Genomic DNA, 22,073 nt, shown 5'->3' with positions numbered 1-22,073 from the left:
TGCACCCCCTACTCTTTAGCTAGATTCCTAGAGGCCCTAAACCTACCATTTGTGCCAGCATCGACTGGATCTTCTTTCTAGCCTCCTTCGAGAAGCTTACCAGCTCCATGTATGAGAGAACATTTCTGAAAAGAGCTGTTTGCATATGATTTGCGGCCTGTAGTTCAGATCCCCCCAGTAATGCACATAGACTTAGGCTTTTTTCCAGCAGGTGTAATGAAATGGAATTCCTTCTCAGCAATTTACACAGCTCTGCCATAGTATTGCCTATCTTCTTGTACAAAGACTCTCAGTTGCTGCCACACAGTCTGTAATAAATTCCAGAAACTCTAAGTTCTGGCTGGGAATCCGAGCTTGAGTTTATCATAAGCCCAAAACCTTTGCAGAAGGTCCACCAACTTCCTATGATCATAAAGCAGAAATAGAGGAGTAAGATGTAATAATAATAGGGGGATTATGAATGCTTCCACTCTGTGCACACTTAATGTCTATCAGAGTGGCATGCTGAGGACGGGTGTATATGTGTTGCGGTATATGTCAAACAATCTCTTCCTCACCAGCAAGAGAAATAGCAACTGATAGAGCAAGTGCGCCTCCTACAAGACACCCTGCTCTCCAAGGAGCATGACTGTTGCAAGCTGGCTCATCCTGTTGCTTGAAGGAATGGCGGCTCCTCCAGTAGCGCTTCCAAGTCACAGCGGATTCACAAGAGGCCTAGCGGATCCCAGCAGAGAACAATGAGAGGCAACACACACCATCAAATGCCAGCGAACTGCAAGGTGCTTGGCCACATGTATGGAGACACAAAAAGACTAGTTTACTTAACTGAGGCTGCTTAGGAGCAAAGTATGAGTTTGGTTGTGAGTAGTCTGTCTTTGAGCATGGGAGTTTGGGTTGATAAGCCTCTTGGCCTCACATGTTAACTGGTGCTGTTTTTGATGATTCTTATGGACTTGTGTAAAATATAGTTTGCCGACGGGTATATAGCTCATCGGTGTCTGAAAATGAGTCTCTACCCCTACAGTTTGCTTCCTGACTATATAAGTAAAGGAACTCGGGAACTTACAAGGCACTTCATAGTGTTTAAAAAATGAGTAAGCTACTGAGTTCAATGACAATTGGTTTGTTTCGTGTACACTGATGTAGGAAGTTTTATCAAATATTTTCCCCATGTTCAATAAGCAGTTGTAAAATAAAGGCAGTATTTGTTGGTCAAAAAAATCTAAAAGCATTTACTAAATAACTTTGAAAACAGATTCATTGTTGTTTTTCTTTCTCTTTAAGTATTGTTCTCTCAGAAAGCTTGAGTAGAAACACCAGGCATGTTGAATTCTGAATTTGCACTTAAGATGATTTTTGTACGTACTGTTTTTGTATTTTTGTTTCAGTCAATAGGTGAAGGTTTTAAAGAAGCTGTTCAGTATGTTCTACCAAGACTACTATTGGCTCCTGTTTATTATTGTCTGCACTACTTTGACTTTTTAAAGGTGAGAAGTATACTTTATTAATTGAACTGTTTCTTTAAAAACCTTTATTCAGTCATTCAAATTATTTATTTTCAATGTTTCATTGGGTTTTTCTCAAGAACAAAAATAATCCACAACTTTTAGTTTTTGGAAAAGGTGATAAATTGTAGACATATAACAAAATAGAAATTTACGTATGACCTCAAAAGCTACAACCTTGGATAAGAGACCACAATAGTCAGCCAGGGCCTAATTGGAGAGTACTCCATAAGCAGGTGATCTTTGTAGAGCTCAACTGCAAGCCTCACTTTATACATTTTCCAATAAATAATAGGATTTACTATCATATAGGAGTCAGGAGTGTTGGGGTGGCCACATCATGTTGGCAACCTGACATCCCGCATGGCCTCTACCCTGACGATCAGATGTTGAAAACACCTGTTTGACTTTCCAAATCCAGAATCGAAGGCAAATTCAAGTGATTTGTGCCTTACCGAAAAATAGAACATTTTGAAGCACATGAACCAAAATTTGGTGAAAATAACCCCATTTAATGTTTCAAAAATGTATATTGATTAAATCCAAAATATATACACCTGGCATTCACAAAACACGCACAAACTGTCCCCATTGTTGTTAAGTCCCATTTTCTCAAACAGCATGTATTGCCACACGTGATTTCAGTAAAAACCAAATTTGCAAATATTCTGTAAAATCATTGCTTTTCTAATGAATTCCCCACTTACATCGGTGCAGCCCAAAATATTAGAGGTGAATATAACTTAAATGTGCTCATTTAAACTTAAAATAGCAGCTTTGACCATTCTGTAAATAACCCATTTGAGAGAAATGACGATGGTGCGATATAACATAGATGGTCAGGGCAGCATGGTGAGATGCAAGTGGAAGAGGGATTTATGATGAGGGAATGGTAGTGAGAACTATTTCTGGCATCTGAATGACTATCACGTTTTAAGAAATTGATTGAATGGTTGGTCTTTCAGCTATTTGCGGAAGGGAGGATAGTTGGAGCATGGCAGATCTGAATTGGCTTGCTATTCCAGATCCTAGGAGCATAGCTAGAGAATATCCGGCATCCCACTCCCTGTATGTCCAGCTTTCCAGTTAAGTAATACTGCTGTGTTATGCTTGCTCCACCATGAGTTTTAATCTTGGTCACTAGTCACTGTGGGGTTTCAGAGTTAACTGTATTGTAGATAGCACAGACATTGTTTAACGTGATGCAAGTAGGTAGTTAAAAGATTTGCAGTTCCCTAATGGTCGGTATGATACTGTTAGACCTGTGAAGATCTTATATTAGGTGTGCTGCTGCACAGGGTACACCATATGGTGGAACCTGGTGGATCTTGAGGCCAGTAGAACTTTACTTGTGTTGAAATGAGAAAGGAAGAGAGACGGTTCTAAAGTATGTTTTCAGTATGGAAGGAAAGGAATAGGTGTGTAGCAGGCCAAATACATTTTCTGTAGGCCGCCTCCACACTCAGACTCTCCTTTAAAGTGAACAAAAATTCATTAAACTTTAATCTGTTTTAATGAGGTGGAAAAGGGGGCTGGATCAACCCTCAGATAGCCACTTCAATCTGAATTAATCCGATAATGGCTTGCAGTGGGATTTACCTCAAGCATGTATACCCCACACCACATCTCCTCCTTCTGTCACCTTGGTATCATAGAATGCTGAGGGGTGCAAACACAATATGGTACAAAAAATGTAAAACATTTCTTTCAGTTTGTGATTCCATTGCAGTACCCCCAAGTTAGCCATTTTTATTTTATACCAGGGCATGCGTTAGATGCCCAGACAAGCACTGCTTTCTTGTGTTTCTGACGCTCTGCAGGCCAGTTGAATTGCTGATGTAAAATATGGGGATTTGGAATTCAAACGTGCTTCTTCATATAGCGGTTTCAGCAAAGCTAAAAGGCTGTGGCATTAAGATTGATCTAACCATTGATTACAACTTTGGCCAAACAGATTAGTACTTCAAGGAAGGTAACTGTTGGTCATTTCGCAGAGGCATAACAAACAAATCTGGCAGTGGAAGTTCCAGTGGTATCTTAAGCGAAATCCTGATGTGAGTCCGGCCCTAGGTAATGAGAAATCTTCACAGTGCCAAGCTCTGACCACTTTTCGTTCCCCTTGAAGACTGGAAGTGGTGTGCAGCCTCAGACATTTGTCTGCTGATTTCCTGCACGATGCCTCAGTTTGATTGATGAACCTAAGTGGACATTCCACATACCATGCCAAGGTTTTGTGAGCCTTCTGGGTGTGCCACTGCAACCCTCACTCATTACATACTCTTTAACTATACCCCTTTTCCATTCTGATAATGCCCCAAAGATCTGGACCTCCAGGGTCCAAATGTTGACTGTTACCTTCTCCAGTGTGCTTGAGTTTCTTTCACAGCTTCACATGCACATTTTATATCCAGTGGGCCTTTTTCTAAAATTTGCCTTGGAGCTCGAAGCATTTGTTCTTCTTACCCGATTTCATACTGGTGTTTGTACTTAAATTCTGCAACTTAATTTGAGCATCTTGCACAGTGTGTGCCATCACTGCATCGTTTCACACCATATGTTTCACAGAATTACTGAATATCAATAATTATTTTGCCATTTGATCAATAAGATATGCTTGTTTTAATGCAAGTTTTTGTTTTTTTACTATTGATTACAATCCCATTAAATTGAAAATCTGCTCATATTTGACGAGCTTTTACCAAAGGAACCTTTGTTGTCATAGGATACTGTGATGTCTTGGTTCCTTACTTGATACCATTTGTAATTTATACATTTAAAAAAGGATAAGAGAAATGTTCAAACCAACTTTCAACTTATGGCTATGACTGTGCACAAATATGTACTCAAGAGTCCTGAGAACCTGTCTTTTGGAATAGGCAGAACTACAGGACATCCTGCTTACAACACAGACTGAACGGTATGGTGCTGCATTTGTTTTATTGGGTGCCTTTCTTTTGTGCATATGAGGACTTGCATTGCCTTTGACCAGATGGATCAAGTTAAGTGTATACGTGTCTGCGCATAGATTCCTATAAGCTGTGAGTATAGAACAAGGCATTTATACAGGCTCTTATCCCTTTATTCTACAATATTTACACCATTGACATTGGGGAACAGTTGTGGCGGTGTATGTAGATTCCTTTGTAATTCGGACGGCGAATTCATCTAGCCTCAGTAGTTAACCCTGTATTGCTAGTATCCTAATGGTAAAGTCCAGAACATCACTAGCTGTAGCTGTCTTGGGCTACTAATCTATAGTAACTTGGCATAGTAACCCACTCAAACGTCCATTAACTGCATTGGTGAGGATAGTGCTGTCTTTAATGCTTCAATAGACAATAGCAGTGACCTCTTTATGTTGGCATTGAGAAGAGCTATGTAAGAAAGATTCTACAGTTTTCAGGTCCGTTGTCAGCTAACCCTTTTGGTTTCTCAATAATTATATACACAATATACATATTGAAGCTTTTGGGCAGCCCTCTTTATCCATTGGTCTCTTATCACTCACATTTTTCTTCCGCCATCCGTCTTCGATTGGTCTGTTGTCATTCAGATTTTTCTTAAGGCCACAATAGCACAAAGCATGGGCCAGAGGTTCAGCTCACTTCAGCTGTTGGCTAACTTCACTGTTAGGGGTGGCATTCTGCTCTTTCATTAGATGCACATCCACACACAAAGTAGTTACCTTCATTGCAATAGGACCTCTATGACAATGTGTGCTTTCTGAGGCCAAATAAATCCTGTTGCTTTTTGCCAAATTTTCTATTAATATTGTGAAGAGCCCAGCAACCCCACTCTGACAAAACAAACCAGTATTGACACATCTAAAAGGTTGGCAGCCAATGCTAAAGGTTATTGGCTTTGCTAATTCGTGTTAAAATGTGTTCTTTTTTGTCTGATTCTAACACTCTCTAATTCAGAGTTTAATAAACAGAAAGGACCCATGTGGCAATGTGTACTGGGCCTTATGATTTATATCACCTATCTGGCCTTGAAGTTCAATATGCTACTCATAACAACATGGGACATGCCTCTATATTGGTATGTAAAATAGCAATTCCAAGTTGAACTTTTGCTTCCAGAGGACGTACTGGCTATGAACAGAGAAAAGGAAAAGTTGGGAGCTTCTGTCATCACACATGACGTATTGCTTGAAGAGATGTTAATGCCATTAGAATGCAGCCTTTTTGTATACCATATACTCTTGACTTCAGCTAATGAAATGGACAGCCATATTTGCAGGCTTATTTGTCTCCTGGGACAGAGCAGAGCTACATGTTTTAGATTCAGAAGGTTAACTTCTGATGCTGTAGGTGCTTGGTACAAGTTAACAAGCCGTGTGGGAGATTCTGCATGTGTGTCGATCATGTAAAAAATCACACACACATATTCTTTGACTCTCCGGCTTTGGATGAATTTAGAAAATCTGCATATGAGTCACTTGGAGTGATACTTATTTCAATCAATTTGATTTGAATGAAGTAAGTCCTATTTCTGAAAGCAGATATTTGGTTTAGCTAGTTGCAATACCAGATTAAGCTATGATTGTAGGTGGTTGTTGGTCTATCATCTACTCCTAATAGATTTATATATTTTTGAATGACATCATAGCTTAGTATAAACCATAGGAACAAACAAGAAATAGGCTACACTATGAAATGTGGAAGTGCACATTTTAAAATAAATATCTATTTTGTTTTTACAGGAGGTTAAAACTGTGCATTGCGAGCAGAACATATGAAATTCTACACATTGAATGGTGAAAACCAGTAGCATTTACCTTTACTTTTCATTTCCATCCCCCTTTGATAGATCACTGCCATCACGCTCCACTGAACAATAATCCTTCCTTTTTACTGTAAAGCATTGAGTAGGTAGCTACTGGTTTCCTCCTTTGCTTGGTCTCTAGTCTGATAACTTGCATTTTTAAAGCCTAGTTCAGTGTCTCCACTCCTTGTTTGAAAATCTCAATTGAAGTAGCATCCAGCATAGATCCCCAGTTGACAAACATCTTCCTTCATGATAGAAGGAAAAAAGAAACCCCAGTTTCAGGACTGAATTGTGGATAACTCTGCGTTGATATTGTTGCATTCTTCCTCTGCTGGTATTGTCAGTGTAAGTATTTATTCTGTTTTAAAATCCCAAAACAGTGACTCCTTTTCTCTGTCTAGATAATGCTCCATTTGGTTGGTTTAACAGTCCAGCTCTACCCTGTATCAGTGAATCAATTTTTTGTAGTTGTGTTCATGGTTTGCAGGGCATTATTAAGGAAAATATATATAATGTACCCTTTAAGGTTAGGCTATCCGCTTTGCTTCATCTAGGATGGTTCCCAGTCTTTGCTGGGCACCTTCAGTATGATGGTGGCTTCTCTGTACAAGTCCTCTCTCTCTTGGCTACAAAAAGATGCTTCAGTTGAAAGGCTTTTCCATGTAACAGGAGTCGCTGGACACCACCATGTCTATATTATTTGGCAGCCACTAACCTATAGACTTGTAATTTTTGTCCCCCTAATAATCCTCCTGACGTTCCTAGGGCTATGAGCTGCTGACTCATCGCCAGTTTTAGAATAATTATTTTCTAAAAAAGACAGGAGAGTAGGACACTCTTTATATTGATAATATCTAATAAACAAAAATTGGCATATGAAGTGCTGAGAAATATTCTTAAAGTGCTAAGCAAACAAATGATGGATGGAATGCTGAATAAATCAAACATTCACCCCTAGTCAAGAGATCCGGGTTAAGTCCATTGTTCGTTTGCTCACCATGCCTCCCCAGTTTAGACCCAGCCATATGCAAACCAGTCTTGACCCTGCTCCTCATGGGAATAGTCCAACCCAAACTGCCAAGGCAGGTCTTCCCTGGACTAGAAACAAGCATCCTAGGACTGGTTTTGGGATATCACCCCTCATTAGCCAGGTTAACTCGAATCCAGTGGCACAGTGAGCAATTCTTATGCATAGTCTTTATTCTGGCATGTTCGCCACTCATGTCTTCAGTGCTGGTGTGTTTTGAAGCCTCAATATAAAGCAAATGCAGCAGATATCAAGGTCTTTTAATAAGGATTGAAAAACTGGATTCTCGGTTTTCCCCAAAGAGGGTATTGTAGATGATGCAGTCTATCATCTCAAGTCCCACTTCTCCAGTGTGTCTTAAAGGTGAGATATTCCTTACTCCAAGCTCAGCACATCAAAGTAATGTTAACAAGTTCCCTAAAAGGGCAACAAAACCAGCCTGTGTTGCCTTTAAGAGCGATTGCACCTCTCTGTGATGTACTTGACACAAAGTTTCAGATGCATGCATTGGACCTCTGTCATGGACTGTGGAAGCATGGTTCTCAGCACTTTGCTCCAAGTGGCAGCTGTGCAGTGCTTAATATGTATACAGCATAATTTCTGGGGCACAAAAATGTCTTAGATACTTTCCCCATGCTACCTTTTATAGCACTGGGAGTATGGGTTGTAGAATATGGATGCTGCCAGTTCTTCCACTTTAAGCCTCTTTCTTCCATGACCTACGCCTTCTGTCACTTATCCCACTCATACAAGTTTTTGTCATCTTTCTCTGTCATTGTATCCTCCATGAAAGTCTAATGGTAATAAGTCCAGTCCTTCAAGGTGGCTTGGCAGCCGAACATGGCGGTCATGTGAGCCCATAGCTCCGCACCGACCCGTATTTCTCCTGTCGTCCTGGCAGCAGACGGCCTTTCCAAACCCACCCGGGAACAACGCTGAGCATCAGAGATGCTCGGAAGGGGGTTGTAGATCGTCCCGCTGTATGGGGGCACCGGCGCGCCTTGCAATTATGTTCTGGTGCAGTAGAACTACGGAGCACGACATGGCGGCATAGCTTGTGCCAGTAGACTGAGAACGAAGCCCTGAGCCGACATGAGGCTACCGCGAAACTTCGAGGCGGAGCGGAGGTCTCCAGACGACTGGCCGAGGGCTCCAATGTGCCTACGCGAGCCAAGGTGGGAGCTCCAGGATCCCGACAAGGAGAAGGCTTCATGACAGAAGGCCTGGGAAGAAGCCGGTGAAATGAGTGGTGAGGTCTGATGATGACGGCAGAGACTGTGGGGCGGCGAGAGCCTGTGCCGAGGGCTGGCGGCTTTCCCCTGAGCACTCGTGGGCCCATTAGAACAGCCTGAGAGCTGCCCTGTGCACGGGGTAGGAGCAGAAATGCCTGGGAGGTGTGAGGCCTGAACGGTGGAGACTGGCTTGGGTGCCTATGCTGAAATATAATGGATGGAGGAAGGGGCCCTGCAGGGAACTCTAACTGCGGAGAGGCTGCTGCGAGGGCTTTTGATTTCTGGACTGCGAGTGGCAGCATGGGTGCACCGCTGTGCTCCCTGCTGGCTGAACTGGAGACACCGGGCCCCCCATACGCTGGTGGACTGGAGTGAGGCCCTGAGAAGCGCAGGGCCGATGTAGTACATCCCCTTGCTTGGCGGCTCGATCCTCAGCCCACTTTGAGGCTATTGAGTTCCTGGGGACTGACCTTTACAGCAGACAGGTGGTGCCTAGGGGTCTGGACAACCTGAAAATGTGGACACACACATGAGCACCTTTCTGGGCTAACTGGCGGCCTAGCTGATAACTGTGCTATGTTAACAATGCCACCACTGAGCGCTCGTGGATGAGGGGAGGCACCACAATACAGGAATTTGGATACTATTTGGCCATTGGTGAATACCCTAACAGAACCCCACAACGGATTGAGGTGAGAGGCACCTTGTCAGGGAGAATTTACTGTCTGTGGGGAGGACCCGGAGAGATGGTCTGATCTCTGGACACAATTAATGAACCTGGGCTTACTGAGAGTCGTGGTGTGACTGAGGTGGGATTTGTGCATGCACTCCTGAAGAGGGCAAACTTTGTGGGTGTATCAACTAGTGTAAAACACGGGAGTCCATTTATCCCTGGATCAAAGAAGAGGAGTTTTCCTGGTGTGCTGACTAGTGGTGGTGCAAGGCTGGAGATAGTCTGCGGTCCGTGTGAAAAGGGTGGGGCATACGGTGACACCTGCGGACCCATAGTTAGTGCCGAGGCGAGTACACGCCGGAGTCTGGAAACGGGGAGAACGGGAAGGCAAATACGACACCCCTTGCAGCCTGGGATGGATCCGACAGAAGACCCCTAGGGATACACCATTATAGAGGGGAAGAAATTAAGGAGGTCCCACTGAGATGGAAAAGCCAAGAGCAAAGCCACCTGGGGCTACCCAGGAGACTTAAGAGACTCTTCAAGAAAAGGCGCAAAATGACTTGAGAGACCCAGTACAACAGCACCTGACAAGAATACTAGAAGCGATTGCTGACACCAAGGCCACCCTCCATCAGGACATTAGTACAGTGTCGGTGGGCCTTGGCCTGCACATGGACGAGCATAAGAAGCTAACTGAAAGAGTAAAAGACACTGAGTCCAGAATTAGTCCTTGAACCAGCACACCACTCACTCGCTGATGGCGCAGATGGGGGACCTTACGGATCGGGTCCGCACGCTAGAGCGGAGAGCCGAAGATGCAGAGGAGTGCAGTAGGAGGTACAATATTCGAATTCGTGGTCTCTTGGAAGGCACCAAAGGTAACAACCTGGTATCCTTTTTAGAACAATGGCTCTGAACTGTGGTGGCCCCGTGGGCCTATCATCCTTCTATACCCTGGAAAGAGTGCACCGCCTACAAGTCAGGCCACCGGCCCTCCGCGACCAGTGGTGGCTCGACCCCTGCATTTCAGGGACAGGAACGCTCTCCTGCATAAAGCCCGGACGGATGGACCGTTTACGGTGGGTAATAGCAGGCTCTCCATCTTCCCTGACTATACCCTGGATGTCCAGAGGAAACAAACATCCTTCCTAGAGGTCAAGAAAGCACTGAGAGAGGAAGGGCTCCAGTATTCTTTGATCTTCCCTGCCCGCCTACGTATACTCCTAAATGGAAAGACACACTTCTGTGAGGATCCCAAGTCTGCCTGGGAGTGGTTAGAGTCGTACAAAACCTGAGCTCCGCAATCAGCACAGCCACAAACTTTGGACTCTGAGAGACGTGAATCCAAGAAAAGATCCACGAGACGCTCCAGAAGAGGAGCCCCGAGTCGACCGACTTCCTCGCAAACCGAAAAGAGAGTTGAGACCCTACAGGCAGTAGCGGCTATCATGCAAGACAAGAGAACCCCCTCAGAGGCCGTATCTCGCTTCTCGAGAGATACTGAGGGGGTTGACTCAGACTCATCCCATAATAGCGGTGTGAAATTACCAGTGGTTACCCCCAACGCAGCAGACAAGATCTTTTGATGAAGACGAGACTTGGAGATCACCGGTGAATCCCTGGGGGTCGGGGGAGTCCAGATTTAGATGTCATTATTTGGGCCGGTGCACCTTGGGGGTACTATACCCGTCTCAGACACCGTCCTTATCCTTGCCACCCCCCGCCCCCTTCCCTGCCGCCCCCCTTGAGCCCACTACCTTTTAAGAACTGGGCATCAGCTAGTGTTTGATGTTTTTCACGATGTGTGGGCGCCTGGCCGTTGCCAGACTGCTCTGGGGTTGGGGACCTGTTCAACAACAGGGTTCTTATGTTTTCCATTTTTCCTTTTCTTTAGTTGTCTGCAGATTGGAGTGGATTCACATGATCATGAAAATGGGGTGAGGGGAGAGTCTGCAGGCGAATAATTCACTGCCACTATGGTACACACCCATAATGTTGTTAAGGTTTTGACTTAGAATATAAGAGGGTTGGGGAACATGGCTAAACGGCACAATGTATACTCTTATTTAAAGCGCAGGGGTATACACATTGCCCTTCTTCAGGATACTCATTTGGCCAAGGATGAAGTGGGGAAACTTTCCAAATGATAGAGAGGTCAGGTCTATGTGACAACCTTCTCTGTCTTCTCAAGGGGGGTGTTGATCTGGGTAAAACCTGGAGTTCCCTTCGACCTTATTCATTCTATGATTGACACAGAGGTTAGGTATATCTTCTTGGTGGGTAGATAGCCAGGACGAGAGATAGTATTGGGGAAACGTTTACATCCCCAATCAGGATCAGGTTGCGTACCTGGCCTCCCTGTCTGCTAAAATGGCAGTGCTTATGAATGGGCAGGTATTATTAGGAGGAGACTTTAATTCCATAGCGGACGTTGCGACTGACCGTTTCCACTCCACTCCTTGGGGGGCAGTCTCACCGAACAGCTGTGGGTTTTTGAGACTGGATCCAACGCTGGGGAAAAGTTGATGTCTGGAGTCAGCAGCATGAGTGAGAAAGGGAATATTCTTCTCATCGATTTTACCAGGTTCATACCAGACTAGATACATTTTTCTTTGCACCAACGCTCACAGGCTCTGTCACTCGTATAGAATATTTGGGACGCCCTCTATCTGACCACAGTCCCCTATTGTTGTTTTATCAACCTATAGAGAGAAGACCTCCGATCCCTTCCAGGAGACTTAATCCATTAGCATTGGAGGATGTCCCATACCGGACCTCCTTGAATACACTTGTTGAATCCTTCTTCCTCATGAATCCGCATACGGCGTCTTCCACCCTGGTAGAGTGGGAGGCCTTTTAGGTGGTGGTGAGGGGACATTGTATGGGACAGTAGACCAGAGCACAACGAGAAATACACATTGAAATCCTAAACTTAGAAGAGAAATTATGCCGTTTAGATAATGCTCAAGGCACTGATCCTGCCTTTCTGCTTGAGTTGCAGGAGACGAGGGAGACCTATCAGGAGGTACTAAATCGACTTCGATGTCACAGTTTTAGGGACTACCTCGATAGGATGAAGAGGGGTGGGCAAGAAGGCTCCTCGCATGGTTGATTCAGCCGGCGACCCGCAGATCGCCTGTCACCCAGCTGTGGCAGGACACTCCTTTATAGCCCAGATGATATCAATAGTGCCTTCCACAGTAGTTATGAGAGGTTGTACGCTACCGAGGCAATGACTGACCAGTCCCTCACTACGGACTTTTTGGACCCCCTGCCGTTCCATGCTCTAGATCGTCAGACGCAGGAGGAGTTGGGAGGCCCGGTATCGGGCATGAAATCTGGATGGCCATCGGAGATGTGGCAACGGGTAAGACTCCGGGCCCGGATGGTCGCCCGGCGGAGTTTTATAAACTGTTCTCTATGCTGATATGCTTGATAGGGGTGAACTACCCGGTACAACACGGGATGCACTTGTGAACCCACTCTCTAAAACTAAGGAGGCAGCTATCAAAGTGACAGCTTTTAGGCCCCTTTCAATGTTAAACCTAGACTTCAAAATCCTTAGCAAAGTCTTGGCAAATAGACTCCTCTCCCATATTAACACTCCGGTTCACCCGGACCAGAATGGATTTATTCCCTGCCACTGCACCTCCTACAATCTCCGGGGACTCTACTCCGTGCTATATCAGGAGGAACCTTCTTGGGACCAGCGAGCAGCAGTACTGTCAGTACACCTGGCAAAGGCATTTGACACGATTAGTTGGGAATACCTTCTCGAAGTCATGTTGCGTATGGGCCTTGGGAGTAACTGGGTTAAATGGGTGTGGCTACATTATGCGTCCCCAACTGCAAGAGTTAAAGAGAACAAGACGATTTTTACTCAATACTCGATCTTCCGAAGCACACGACAGGGGTGCCCTCTTTCTCCCATCCTGTTCGCTTTAGCAATAGAGCCACTTGCGGTAAAAGCACGACTGGGGGGCTCTGGACCGGGTCTTGGAGTAGGCACCCAGATAAACATTATTTCACTTTACACGGATGACTTGTTGATTTATCTTGATGACGCAATAACTGGTACCACATCAGCGATGCGGATTTTAGAGGGCTTTCCATATATCAGGCCTTCGGGTTAATAAGGCCAAGACATATTTGTTTACTTTTATGGGACCGCTGCCCCGACCGGTGACCTTGCAGCTGGAAGTACAGTGGGCCTCCCACTCCTTTAAGTACCTGGGTGTCCAGGTGTTCCATTCCCTGGAAGATCTGAGGGAAGGAAACTTGGGCAGAGCAATGAGATCACTTAAATCCTGTGTTCAGTTCTGGCATACATTGCAAATTCCCATTATGGCTAGGACATCTCTATCTAAAATGGTCATGCTGCCTCAGCTTTTATATTATTTTGTCAACCTCTCAGTCTTGATGTCACCAGGATGGTTTCACCCGTTAAACACGCTTTTGAGAGAATTAGTGTGGGACGGTGTGCGCCCGAGAGTCTCCTTGAAGATACTGCAGCGTCCTATGTCAGAAGGTGGACTAGGAGTGCCGATCTTTGAGTTCTATATGCTGGCTGCCCAATTGCAGTGGCTGGGGCAGTGGCTGGTAGAGGTAAAGGAGGAGAGCACTTGTTTGTTAGAGCCAGATGGTCATCCCCGCCTGCTGCTGGCTAAATTGTTGATTACGTCTACACACACCACGTACCGCTCAGTGTTACAGCGCACTGCACTACAGTCCTGGAAGAGATCCCAGGATAGAATTAAAAAAGCTCCGAGATACATACCTATGGTTCCCCTTGTGGGTTTACCACATGGTACTCCCTATTCACTGAAGATCAACTGGCGACCGGGACGCAGGTGGGGGTTTAAAATGTGGGAGACAGTTATTTAGAGAAAAACCTTCTGCCGTTTGAGGACCTGGTGGAGGGTAATGGCCTTCCTCCGGGGCATGCCACCTTGCTCACTGCGTCCTTAAACCCTCTGGGTGACTTGCGAGGGAGATGGGAAAAAATTCTAGGGGGCGTACTCACTGATGCGGAATGGAGTAAAATCCTGCAGTCCCCGAAGATTTCCCGCAACACACACCTTAAATACATACAATTTAATGTCATCGATATGACCTATATGACCCCTCACTGACTTATCATTTATGGGGGGGAGACACGCAACTGCCCGAGATGTGCCCACCCTGATGCCGATTTCATACATATGCTTTGGGACTGCCGAACGCTGCGCCCTTTTTGGGATACCATTATTCTCAAACTCAAAGATGTTTTGGGGCGGGAGTTGCCATCTACGGGCCGGGTATGTTTGCTGGGACTCTTTCCTCGTCCATTGAAACACAAAGTTGGGAATAGATTAATCAACTTAGCCCTGGGTCTTGCTAAGCGTAGAATAGCATTAGTTTGAAAATCTGGGCTTGTGCTGAGGATGGGCACTGAGTTGGGAAGAGGCTAAAGGAGTACGACAATGCTCCATAGTGGATCTGTGGAAAAAAATGATGGTGTCCTGGGAACAACCGGTACACACTAGTGAAGAGGAGGAGGAGCGGGATACCCCGAATGAGGATGTTGAGCCGTGATGGTCTGTCACTATCCCTGCTTGGAGTGGGGTGTACATGTTGCTTCCCTCGAACTATTTTTTTCGGTGCCAAGCGATTAGGCCCGTATCGGGGCATGCGGGAGGGGGAAATTATTTCCCTTACTCTTGTTATGCGCCAGTGGGTTAACTTCCCCCTACGCTCTGATACCCCAGATAAGGATAGTTGTTGTTTTAACTTTGACCGCTCCACTGCACAGACTTCAGTTTGTTATAAAGTTACTTTGGCTTTACTTTTTATTTTTCTTCTTTTAAAATGTTTTACTTTTTATATTGTGCTATTCTGTTATATCCTAATATGAAACTACCGACCGCTAATGTGAAAGACTCAAACTAAATGCATATTTAGAAATTGAAGATACCACTGTACACTCGGATCCTGCAGGTATTACCTATTTGATTATTAGATTGCAGTACGGCGAATACATATGCGAGCCACTGAACAGAGTCCTCATGAGGGAATGTATCATGTAAAACCGTGTTGACCATGAGGAAGGCACTGCATGCAGATTTATGTACTGTCTATGTGTTGAAATGTGATATAAGAAATGCCAATAAAGAAGTTTTTTTTTTTAAAAAGTCCAGTTTTTCAAAAAACAGTGCCAGTGCCCAATACTTGCAACCACCTGCACAGATGAAGCACTCCTGATGGGTCTCTCCTCCGGTCCTGGCCTTTCCACTGATTTTCTTTCTCCCAGTCCTCGTCTCTTTGTTAATCTCCTTTGGTCTTCACCTCGGTCTTTTCTCTTTAGGTCCAATCTCTTTGTACCTGTGCTCTTCTACCCTACTCCATACCGCTCCATCGCTCTGCTCGTAGTATCTGGTGCTCATCACCCCTCCTGGAAACTCCTTTCATCTGCTTCTTTCTACTCTTTGACTGTGCTTGTTACCTCTGATATAGTCCACACTTCATGCTATCCACGTTCTTCCCCTTCCCACTTGCTACTATTCTTCCTCAAGGCTAGCTTCTAATATCCAGTGGTAGCCCACCTACTTCAGGGCTTGGCGGTACTGTGCTTACTGGCGAGTATACTGATTCACCCTCATCTACTTCCATATTTAAGCTGTAGATGTATTGGAACCCAGCCACTTTTACTTTTGGTCATCATTACAGACTTGAGTGATCCATGCAGGTACTGCATTCTGTCATAAGGGCATTCTGGGGGCTCTTTTTGTCATTTTTTTTTTTGGGCAGCTGCCACCTTGAAGCCATTGCAATATCTTTACTGTCAACCTCTGTGGGGGTAAACTGCACATTTAATCCTAATAGGGGACCGGAAAATGCTATCACATCAACAGTTCTTGACCCTTCTTTACAGTGTGTTGGGCCTCTTTTCTCCAACTTTGCATTTTTGCCTGGTTCAATTCTGGCCACTATGTCAAATTGAGCAGACAGCAGAAGTCACCCGACCAAGTCCCCCTCCTGATCTCCTCTCTCCCTCTCCATCTAACGACCCTACCCAGCTGGTATTTGCTCATGGACTCTGTCTTTACTCCAGGTCATGTGTGCCTCATTTGCAAGGGGCACCTTAGCCTTCATTGTGGCTCTGACCCCAGGGGACAGGGAAGAATGCGATTTGGTTTAGGGTCGGTGCTGATGCTATTCTTCAAAGTAGCTGAGAAGGGCTTAATGGATGAAAACCCTTTTCATGAGTATGAGGCTCATACTTGACATTTTGCCTATACACCATTTTTTGTACCTGTGGTACATCTTTAAACGCTGATGGCAAAGAGACTTGCCAGGCCAAGTGCTTCTCCTTAGTCAGGTACAGAAGAGGTGGGTTTATCTCGGCCTACACCGACATCCCCAAGAATTCTGTGTGAAAAGCCTGTCCTTAATACATGATTACCTCCCTTCAGTTTCCAGTGGAGAAGGAAAAAGAACACCAACACTACGTCTTACTGTGCCTACAACAGCCTGTAAGGGTTGCAAACAGCTTGGGACAGTCCAAGTCAGGCCCCCAATAACGCTTATATAAAAGATTTTAGTTTTCTGTCTTATGCATGAGTTATACGTACTGCGTAATATGTAGACACGTTTACAATTCAGTTGATAGTTCAGACACATACAACAAAAGTTCTGTAAAATTGTGTTTGTTTTGTCTACCTGGAAATGAATTTACAAGTTATGGTTTTCCACAGCAGCTTGCTGGGAAAGGTTCCGTTATTAACAGCTTATTGTGTTTGTATACTTCATATCTATTTTAATGTTTTTGGTTTTCAACACTCAGCAATTGGAACAGAAGAGTCAGGATAATGAAGACAAAGAGTGCTTGAAACAAGCAATAACTGCCCTTCTTAACCTGCAGAGCAGCATGGAAAGAATTTGTTCTAAAAGCCTTGCAAAGCGAAGACTGAGGTAAAAAAAAAAAAAAAATCCTAAATGTTCAATGGTTTTAGTGTTCTGCTATTTTATCTGCAACGCAGCATTGTCATTTCCTTCCTGAAGAAAGCAACAATTCGTTTTTCAAATTATATTTTCCTATTCAGTATCCTTTTAATAAATGTTGCAGCTGAAGAAATTAGAATCCTGATGTACTTTTGAGACCTGCCTTGCATTTTGCCATGCGATCTATGTCCTAATAGTTTGTATTTCAAAATATGCAGTCGCAACACACGGATGATGGATTCTACAAACAGTATGAAAAGAGGCATAGGGTGTTCCTGTAACACATGAAAGTCTGGCCCACGAAATGGAAAAAAAAACCAGTTAAAAGGAACTCTCAAGGGGAAAGATTCACAATAAAGTAAAAATGGATGTGCACTAATTGTTTAACACATGGATCCAAAGTACGAAGTTGCTTCATTATTTTCAATATGTTTTCATGTTTTCAAAAGTATCATCACAGTTATTCAGCAACTCGGCATTAACACTACAATTTTTTGAGCGCACTCAGTCAGAGGGGCTATTACTTCCAAGGCTTTGACGTTGAGTGGTTGCCTGGACTATATCCTAAATGTGGCAGATTGGTTGTGTGATTCGACTTTCAAGAAGTTAAACCAGTGTTTGGGATGGCATCGTTGGTTGTTAGTAAGCTTTAAACTTGCATAATTGGAGCCTCGTGTCCTGGCATAGCATGTAAGAGAGGAGTATCCAATCCAACAAGTAGTAACTTTACAACTATCCTTTTTTATTAGTTTCTATATTATTGGCTCTTTCACCCAGAGTGTTTTTCTGTTCTAGTGATTCTTGGGATGGTGCAATACTTTCCAAACCATAGTTTTTCCACATTTTATGGGCCTGCCCTATTATTCAGCGTTGCTGGCAGGAGGTGGTGCAGATTATTACTGAGGTCACATGCCTCGAGGTCTTGATGGAGGCTAGGTAGCACAACCTATGTGTGACGCAGATGTAGTGTGGCCCAAATACCACAAGATATGGGCAATGGTGGCAGGCATGGCGGCAAAAAGGAACATAATCAGAGCCTGGTGCGTGGACCACCCGCCGAGAGTACAAGAATCGAAGATTGACCTAGATTGGTGCAGTAATACAGAAGAGGTGGTGTACCAGAGCGGAGGTTGCCCACAGAAGGAGAAAGTTTGTGGGAGGCATACAGGGGACTTCTGAACATGCACCCTAGTGAACCACAATTCTATTTATGTGGAAATGATGTCCGTAATGTAAGGTGCTTGCTATACTTTATGTGGAAAATCGCCCTGTTCCATTCCTGAAGATTATTGAACACTGTAAATGTAGAATGCTTCTACGTCCCTGCTTTGTTGAAATATGTATTAACTATGGTTCAACGTACTGAGCATAAGATTAAAAAGAAAAAAAAAATCCAAATCACAACCTAGGGATATCCAGTAAATTGCATTGTTGGCTATTAGTATCCTGGTTGATAAATATTAATAATTTTATAATCTGGACCTGAACCATGTGATGTGCATTTGTTCAAGATATGAGGATAGACTCGCCCATGCTGTCGTTTTATTTACAGGATCAGAGCAAAGACTGGAGTATCAATAACAAGGAAACCATTCTTCAAACTTATGCATACAGAACGAGGAAGTGTTTTCCTTGTTCTGTTTTCATGGGAGCAGTGCTTTTTTGATTGGTGGACTGTTTGACTTTTTAGAAGACAACAAGGATATGTTGTCCCACTCTTTTTTGTTAACAGACTTCTGAGCAAAATAAATGAAGGAGGAAACACATATTCCTCGCCTTTTTGCCCTTGATAGTATGTAAACTTTCCTTCAGGTTAGCTTGGAAATTTTACATTGTAAATGAATTAACAAAACACAAAGGAATAAAGTCTTTGAGTACTCATGTCAGAAATTCAAGAAGGTCTTTGCTGTTCAAGTTAATTCTTCATTTAGAATGGTCTCTAAGCACGTATGATTAGTTCCAGTGGCCCTATGCCCTTTCAATCCTTCCACACTAGAACCATATAAATCTGATGCAAGTTGGCATCTGGGGGAGTGGCATTCAGTGCACTCAAATTATTTTTTGAAGTTTGTGTCTTTGCTAATGTGGTGTTCGATCTACCACTGCGAGGTTGTGGCATACTGTTTTCTAATGCAGTTTTCTGTAAACAGTTTGCTGTAAAAACATTGTGGAGATTCCAAGCTCCACGACGAGGAATGATTCAAGCATACAAATTATGAAAGATACTCTCACTGGAGAACTCTAGTTACAGATAAGTAACCTGTTGAAATGTCCTCTTTTATTCATTTAGTCCCTGATGCTCGACTACATGAGATCAGTCCTGTAGTGACTCTTCAATCAGTGGGTTTTAAAGAAAACTGAATGTAATGATCTGTTGATTTTCATAAGCAGTGTGGTGAGTTTTCAACTAAGCCTTAGTATTAAGGAAATTTCATTTATGTAACACACAGAATAGGATTTTGTACTGACTATTAGCTTAAAAAACGCAGTGCAGGTGACATTCAACCTTTCATATAAATGTGGTAGTCTGGGTGTTTCCTTTAGGCCCTTCCAAAGGTTGCAACTCCTTCAGTCTGAGAGTTTGCAGTTTTTTTTCCTGAATTCTTTCTCTGATTGAACAGTGGCGTTGCACACTGGATGTTAGATGTGTATAATGTCATGGTTAGAATCGAGTAAATGACTGAGAATTTGATGCAGCATTCAAGCACATATGGTGTTAATTAAGCAACAGCAGATGCCCTACACAAGGTACCTCTGGTGGAGATCAGTGGAGCAACTTCTTTGGAAGCCATATTAGACCATATTTTCCCATCCCTTCCTTGGTGACTTCGCTTCTCACAGATGCGGTCTGGTCTGGCATCTCATGAGATTCTATTGCTAGAGAAAGTGGTATTGTGGAGAGGAAGCTGCATATTCTGTTCGAGTGATTCCTAAGAAGGGTGCTATAATTTGATAACTCAATAGACCGGATCCACCCCTATTATCTGGAAATGGAAAAATCCGATTGGCGCTTTAAAATAGCCTGTGTAATGGCCAATCAGGGGATGTATACAACCATAGCTATGGACCTCAGGGCCTGCAGAGAAGAGGAATGGATGCTTAACCTGATAGAAGGGGAACCGTTATAATCAGAGGCACCATTCAGGGGCTAATGGTAACCAGTGTCTTACTTGCAAGAGTGAGACACAGAAATACTGTAGGATAGTAGCATCTGCTTTTATGGTTACCCCCACTTTTTGCTGGCGTTGTGCTGATTTCTGACTAGTCTGACTGGGATCCTGCTAATGATCACCATGCCTTCACCCTAAATTTGACAGTGGTAAGTACTTTGGCACCTTTCCAATTTGCTACTGGTGTACCCATGTAAGTCTCTAGTATTTGGTACCAAGGTACTCAGGGAATAGGTACACCAGGGGGTCTCCCATGGGCTGCAACATGTATTATGCCACCCATGAGAGACCACTCAAACTGTGACTACAGGCCTGCTATTGCAGCCTGTGTGAGCTGGTGCTAGCCCCACTCACAACAGATATAAGTGTTCGAGGCATATGAGCTGCAGATTACACACTTTTGCATAGATCGCCATCTGGTGTTGGGCCCGGATGTTTGCAGTTTGTTTTTCCTCTTGGAAAGTCTTTGGAAGTCACGAGGTCGGTGACTCCTCCTTTGGATCGTATTGCGCATGGGCTTCGGCTCCATCCTCAGATTGTTTTTGTCCGCCATCGGGCTCGGATGTAATCTTCGCGCTCCGGTTCCGAACATTTCCAGTTCGACGATCGAAGCGGAATCCTCACTCACATCGCGGTATTGTTTTCAATCGCGATCTCCTCAATCACCTTCTCATTGACAAATCTTCGGTTCCAGTCGTCGACGGCGGCCTTCGGGCCTACCCAAGCTCCGGTCCCGGCTGATGGAAAGAACTCCATTCAAGAAGTGCCCTCGATGTGGGTCCAAATTTCCCCACACCGATCTTCATGAGGTGTGCAACCTCTGCCTCTCTCCTGAACACGAGGCTCGAGACTGTCCGGCCTGTAAGTCTTTCAGATCGAAAAAGACTATTCGGGACGAAACATGGCACACTCCTCGACCTCCGTTCCAGTCGACATCTTCGGAGATAACGTTGAAGATCCAGGACAGCAGCGCACCGAAGAGGACCTCGTCAGTGCTTCCGAAGCCGACGACTCAGATGTAGAGGACATCACCCCGGCGCAGAGGGTCATGAGTAATATACCCCCCCCCCCCACCCGCGCCGACACCCAAAAAGGCTTCGGTCACGCCTTCGCCTCCGGGCCTAGGCAAGACCAGAGACACTGCTTCACACACCCCACCTTCGGGCCCGGTGAAGATGCCAAATAAGCCTTCTGGCGGCTCGGGCTCGAGCCAGCCTTCCAGCGGTGCCAACAAACACAATTCGGCACCGGAAAAGAAACCGGCCTCTACCTCGACACCAAGTTCCGCACCGAAGTCCTCGGTGTCGAAACCCAGCGCTTCCGTACCGACGCCATCTTCGGTACCGACCAAACCCCATAAGGCCCTTGGCACCGACACTTCCACGCCGAAGCCCACCTCAGCACCGACCAAGAAATCGGAGGTTTCCAAGCCCAGTGCTAAGCACGGCACGGACAAGCCTAAAAAGTCATCGGCCCCGAAGACTTCGGCGCCGACGGAACAAACATTGTCAGTGTTTACACCGGATCCCTTACAAAAAACTCTTACCAAGGATCCAAAAACTGGACATTTGGCACTCTCTTCCAAAAAGAGACATTTGGACAAACCGGCTCCGCCTCCACCTCCAAAGAGGAAGGACTCTGCTACCTCCCCTTTCGGAATACCTTCCCCACCTCCTCCACCCTCTCCACCTCCGCCTTCTCCACCCCCACATC

At 44.7% G+C, this 22,073-nt stretch overlaps 1 protein-coding gene across 1 annotated transcript in view; it reads left to right on the top strand.

The window, feature by feature from the left end:
- Positions 1 to 22,073, top strand: part of SOS1 (SOS Ras/Rac guanine nucleotide exchange factor 1) — a 556,506-nt gene that overhangs the window by 243,430 nt on the left and 291,003 nt on the right. Inside the window, exons 8-9 of the mRNA XM_085611592.1 lie at positions 1,389 to 1,487; positions 17,033 to 17,160. Of these exons, the coding sequence (XP_085467718.1) occupies positions 1,389 to 1,487; positions 17,033 to 17,160 (227 nt within the window). The remainder of the gene's footprint in view (positions 1 to 1,388; positions 1,488 to 17,032; positions 17,161 to 22,073) is intronic.

This window comes from Triturus cristatus, chromosome 6 (genome assembly GCF_964204655.1).
Source record: "Triturus cristatus chromosome 6, aTriCri1.1, whole genome shotgun sequence".
Classification (NCBI taxonomy): Eukaryota; Metazoa; Chordata; class Amphibia; order Caudata; family Salamandridae; genus Triturus; species Triturus cristatus.
Note: the sequence above shows the minus strand (reverse complement) of the source record. Positions and strands in the feature narration are given on the sequence as shown.